Source organism: Pinus tabuliformis, chromosome 2_1 (assembly GCF_031772625.1).
Source record: "Pinus tabuliformis cultivar Carrire ecotype Pingquan chromosome 2_1, CPIR1, whole genome shotgun sequence".
Taxonomy (NCBI): Eukaryota; Viridiplantae; Streptophyta; class Pinopsida; order Pinales; family Pinaceae; genus Pinus; species Pinus tabuliformis.
Genome location: NC_142299.1, coordinates 53600028 through 53606380, shown reverse-complemented (window position 1 = coordinate 53606380; position 6353 = coordinate 53600028). Strand labels below are relative to the sequence as shown.

General features: G+C 33.8%; 1 protein-coding gene across 3 annotated transcripts in view; it reads right to left on the bottom strand.

Annotated features, from left to right (window-relative positions):
* Nucleotides 1-5149: 5149 nt before the first annotated feature.
* LOC149198752 (uncharacterized) overlaps nt 5150-6353 on the bottom strand; it is a 254354-nt gene continuing 253150 nt past the window's right edge. For all 3 annotated transcript variants that reach the window (XM_089402146.1, XM_089402147.1, XM_089402148.1), the window contains 2 exons: nt 5795-5883; nt 5150-5632 (listed from right to left, as the gene is read on the bottom strand). In XM_089402146.1, coding sequence (XP_089258272.1) covers nt 5485-5632; nt 5795-5883 — 237 coding nt within the window. In that variant the 3' untranslated portion in view covers nt 5150-5484. The remainder of the gene's footprint in view (nt 5633-5794; nt 5884-6353) is intronic.

Genomic DNA, 6353 nt, shown 5'->3' with positions numbered 1-6353 from the left:
ACGAGGCCCAATACATCAATGCCAAACTACGTCTCATGTACCGGCTGTGACCTTGAAAAGTAAAAAATGATGTGGCACGACACAAATAGGGGGCAAATGTTTAGACAACTGGCAACTACGTTTAAATTTGGCGTTGGGGAAACTAGTGATGATATTGGCCAGTCCCCAACTGTGACAATGAGCATGTGTGGTACTCGAAGACCAGCGCCCACCATCGCTCTGATAAACCATAACCGCTTCCTTTGAACCACACGCAGGTAAGCCGTGCATGTTTTAAAGCCAAATGCAAGACTGAGGCCACTGTCAGGATCCAAGTCGCTGGTACTATGCCTGTCATGGGCTCTGTCCTCTAGAAGAAGAGTTTTCGCCTCCAGCCACAAGGACGCCAATATCTGCCGCTCAAGTGTATTCCAGAGAGCCCACTTCAACCTTTCCATCCCGTGTGAGTCAACAACAATGGGCCCACAAAGAATGTAGAGCTGAGCACAACAAAGCAAGGTCGATTTTGGTGCCCTAAGTTTGGCATCTGTCGTGGAAGTACTCCAACGAATAGAAGCGTCGAAACCTAGGTAGCCATGTGAGCCATCCAGAGAGTGTATCATGGCGGCCAATCCCAAACCCTTATTCACGCTCAATGAAAACTTGTCTCTGATTTGCTCCTTTTTTTTTCCCTTGAGGTCTCTTTTTACTTGCTATACAATACATTTTTTTTTGTTAACTTATTAAATCATATTAGCAAAATTTTTTGATATAATTATAATATTATAATGGGTTTTCAAATAATAAAAGTATTGTTTAACGATTGTTAATATTATTTAATATTTAAGTGAACAAATATTTATCATTACGTAATCCAAATCAAAAAATGTCATGTTTTTGAAAAAGCTTTACACAAAAACAATAATATTTTTATATAACTTTTATTAAATCTTTTACAAAAATGAATATATATATATATATATATATATATATATAATAATTCAATTGACGAAAGTCCCATGAAATAGAGATGTTGGGACATGAGTATATGATGTAGGATGGAATTTGATAGAAAAATTGTCCATCAAATACCCCTGCCTTTCTTTCTTGCTAAGCTTTCTTTGCTTAAATTGCTAGAATAGGTATCGGAGCTATGAAAATTATAAAATTTAAGAAACAATTTGGTTTTGAAATTCGTACTCTACATATCAAAACATCCCAACAAGAAGAATATATATATATATATATATACACACACTTGATGGATAATTTCTCTATCAAACGTATTAACATGAGTGGTTAAGAACTATGAACTTCATGCAAAAGGTATTTGATTGATCTCCATAATGATTATCATTGTTTTGTGTTCCACTCGATGTCCCTACTAAGTTAGATGTTGTAATTAGTAAATCTATTTAAACCAAATATCATTTAATATAAGATACTTCAATGAATATTTACTATTAAATTCAATATTTGGTTACATTTTTTGTCGTGTTGGAGACATGATGGCCGAGTGTTGTACACTTGAGTTTAAAGTCGCAAACACTCAAGGAGCATCTATCTCATGTTGAACACTTGGACACCAGAGGCCTAATTGTTGAACATTCAAGAGGCTTCTATCATGTTGAACACTTGGACACTCCAGGCGTAATTGTTGAACACTCAAGGGTAATGTATCTATACTTGCACACATCTTTTGTGTCCAAACACTTCGGTTATTGGCCAATGACTAATGTCTTGTATATTGGCATTGCTCGATTACTTTCAAACTATCAATACTTAGGTCTTAAATGCACCAATTTTAGCATGAGTCACTTCTAATGATGGTGATTCTCTTCTGGGATAATTTGCCACACTTGGATATTGATAATTTTGATTAACTCATGTAGTGCATTTTGATAACATCAAATGAGAAAACTAAAGTTTAGAGTCTATATTTATATATACAAGGAAAACTTCCCCACATTTCATGAATGGTATTTCACTTATAGATATTTAAATGATATTTCACTTATTCAAATATTAAAAGATTAAATGATTAAATATTCATTGAAATATTTAGAGATTAAATAAATTGAAAAGCTGCCAATATCCTTTCAGCACCAAATGATAACCGCCCATTTCCTGCACATCTGCTTGCCCATGTATGCAACCATCCTCAACATTCTCACAATTTCCTCTGTTCCATTGGCAATCTCCCTCCTATGCCCAACTTCAGTGACAATTTCCCCTGTTCCATTGGCAATCTCCCTCCTATGCCCAACTTCAATGATTTTGCTATTAGGACCAGATACCACAATATTTGAAATTATCTTTCAAACATAGCATCCAATTGAACATCTATAAACTAAAATGAATTCTATGAAAAATAATTCTATAATTTAGGTTTACAATAAAAAATAATAATAATCTAATCTTTAAGATCACAATCTAGCCTAGCATCAACTGATGTATGAAATCTCTTTGTTTGTAGACACCCACTTTCTGCACACCAATTTGACCGCTTAAGTTTACAAAAATGTACATACCTTACCCCCTCCATATTTGAACATGTGACCTCCTAAAACAAAACACATGCAACCATCCTCAACATTCCCACAATTTCCCCTGTTCCATTGGCAATCTCCCTCCTATGCCCAACTTCAATGATTTTGCTATTAGTACTCGATACCACAATATTTGAAATTATTTTTAACACATAGCATCCAATTTAACATCTATGAACTAAAATGAAGAAGAATATATATATACACACTTGATGGATAATTTCTCTATCAAATGTATTAACGTGAATGGTTAAGAACTATGAACTTCATGCAAAAGGTATTTGATCTATCTCCATAATGATTATCTTTGTTTTGTGTTCCACTTGATATATATATATATATACACACTTGATGGATAATTTCTCTTATCAAATGTATTAACGTGAGTGGTTAAGAACTATGAACTTCATGCAAAAGGTATTTGATCGATCTCCATAATGATTATCTTTGTTTTGTGTTCCACTCGATGTCCCTACCAAGTTAGATGTTGTAATTAGTAAATCTATTTAAACCAAATATCATTTGATATAAGATACTTAATGAATATTTACTATTAAATTCAGTATTAGGTTACATTTTTGTGTTGTGTTGGAGACATGATGGCCAAGTGTTGTACACTTGAGTTTGAAGTCGCAAACACTCAAGGAGCATCTATCTCATGTTGAACACTTGGACACTTGAGGCCTAATTGTTGAACATTCAAGAGGCTTCTATCATGTTGAACACTTGGACACTCAAGGCGTAATTGTTGAACACTCAAGGGTAATGTATCTATACTTGCACACATCTTTTGTGTCCAAACACTTTGGTTATTGACCAATGACTAATGTGTTGTATATTGGCATTGCTCGATTACTTTCAAACTATCAATACTTAGGTCTTAAATGCACCAATTTTAGCATGAGTCACTTCTAATGATGGTGATTCTCTTCTGGGATAATTTGCCACACGTGGATATTGATAATTTTGATTAACTTATGTAGTGCATTTTGATAACATCAAATGAGAAAACTAAAGTTTAGAGTCTATATTTATATATACAATGAAAACTTCCCCACATTTCACGAATGGTATTTCACTTACAGATATTTAAATGATATTTCACTTATTCAAAGATTAAATGATTAAATATTCTTTGAAATATTTAGAGATTAAAGAAATTGAAAAGCTGCCAATATCCTTTCGGCACCAAATGATAACTGCCCATTTCCTGCACATCTGCTTGCCCATGTATGCAACCATCCTCAACATTCTCACAATTTCCTCTGTTCCATTGGCAATCTCCCTCCTATGCCCAACTTCAGTGACAATTTCCCCTGTTCCATTGGCAATCTCCCTCCTATGCCCAACTTCAGTGATTTTGCTATTAGGACCAGATACCACAATATTTGAAATTATCTTTAAAACATGGCATCTAATTTATCTATAAACTAAAATGAATTCTATGAAAAATAATTTAATAAATTAGGTTTACAATAAAAAATAATAATAATCTAATCTTTACGATCACAACCTAGCCTGGCATCAACTGATGTATGAAATCTCTTTGTTTGTAGACACCCACTTTCTGCACACCAATTTGACTGATTAAGTTTACAAAAATGTACATACCTTACCCCCTCCAGATTTGAACATGTGACCTCCTAGAACAAAACACATGCAACCATCCTCAACATTCCCACAATTTCCCCTGTTCCATTGGCAATCTCCCTCCTATGCCCAACTTCGGTGATTTTGCTATTAGGACCAGATACCACAATATTTGAAATTATTTTTAACACATAGCATCCAATTTAACATCTATGAACTAAAATGAATTCTTTGAAAAATAATTTAATAATTTAGGTTTACAATAAAAAATATTAATAATCTAATCTTTAAGATCACAACCTAGCCTGGCATCAACTTGATGTATGAGATCTATTTGTTTGTAGACAACCTCTTTCTGCACAACAATTTAACTGCTTAAGTTTACAAAAGTGTAAATACCTTACCCCCTCCAGATTTGAATTTGTGACCTCCTAAGACCTAAGACAAAACACATGCCCATTCCTGCCCAGAAATGTTTCAGAAATCAAAATGAGTATGAAACTCCCCAGAAATGTTTCAGGGGTTTTTCTGTTTCCAGGATGTTTCCTGTCCAAAAATCCTGTGTTTTTAGGGAGTTTCCTGTCACCTGTAGAAAAGTTTAAAAACAAAAATGGACCCCATAAGGGATGGAACCCATGTATGACCTATTTGTATCTTAAAAAGACCAAAACACAATTAAAGACAGAAATATCAAAATATAAAGATAAAAAAGAACAGAAAAAACCAAAAAAGAAAGAACCAATTAATTAGAGACGAATTTTTTTTATCAGTGTCACCAATTGTGTTTCAGATCTTTTTTGAAAATATTTGTCAGTTCTATGTTTCCTAAAAATTATAAAAAGCGTTTCTCTGTTTCAGGTGACTTTGTTTATGTATGTTCAAAGAAAAAATAATAATAATGATTAAAAATCATTTCTACGAAGCTATCAATTCACATTGTACAAGGAAATCAGCGAGTTTACACAATTACCAAAGCTTATAGAAGTGAAGAGTCTCCATTTCAAAAATTTTATATACATTGCCACTATGAATGATTCTTTTGCCAATGTTGACACTGGATATATAAATATCAAGAGATATTTACAATGAAGGGACATTTTTGTAAGATGCAACATAATTTAAGAATATGACAAGTGCAACATTTAACATGTAGCCTCGCTGGGCATTCACAACTCTCCTTGATCTGTGGGGATTATACGAGGGGAAGCTGTATACTCTGTAACAATGTGATACCATTTTGGCATAAAAATGTGAATACATATCTCACTGCGTTGACTATAGCAGAAGCAACTTTTCCTGTGAAATGCATTAACCTTTACAATTCGTAACGATCACAATATGCAAAATTATGTAATGTAGATTACATTTAGGAATCCCAAAACTTTGCCGGGTCATTACTATACAGAGTGCGGTCTTGAACTTCTAAATTGGCAATATGCCTGTCCACAAAACGAGCTTGTATACATTTACATATTAGAAGCCCTGTAGGGAACAGCCACCATCCACTTTCCTCCCTGGTGAAATATAAACCAGTTAGGGTTTTTAACAGATTATGCTGCTCTAGTATCATTTCCAATGAATACAGACAATTAACAGCAGCGGGAAATAATAATGGAGGCAGTTTTTTGTTACCAAACCAAAACCCAAAGATGAATCAGAGTGAGGTAGAAACATACGTGCTAAAATTCCATGCATGTAAATTCTGTGGCCCTCTGGAAGAAGACTGGATTTGATAATAGTAACATCCATAGATCAAAGCTGTCACCTGTAGAAAATAATTCCAATGAATTGAAGTTTAAAAAAACGTGTAATTATTTTTCTATATCTGTTTGCTATAATTTAAATTATGTATTGCTACTCGCAAGAGAAACAAATCAGCTACAACTCGAATAGGAAGATAAACATGTTCTTGCGATGTTGGATTCTAAATGAGCATAAAAGGAAAACACAGCTCCAATATAATCAAGAAGTTCAACTCAACAAATCCACAAGATGTGCCATTCTGAATATCGAAAGGATGAGAGCCTGATTATTAAATGCTTTCATTGTCATAGCATCAACAGTAGAAGGAAACTTTAAATTCCTTGTAGACTTCATTTCCATTTTTTACCATCATTCAGAAGCAGAGCAATTACACTTCTACAAGTCAGTGACTTACAATAAAACAGAGTCAACCAAAAATGCTTTCAAACCATATTAAAATGCCACCTAAGTAATTCGCATATTTGCAATTCT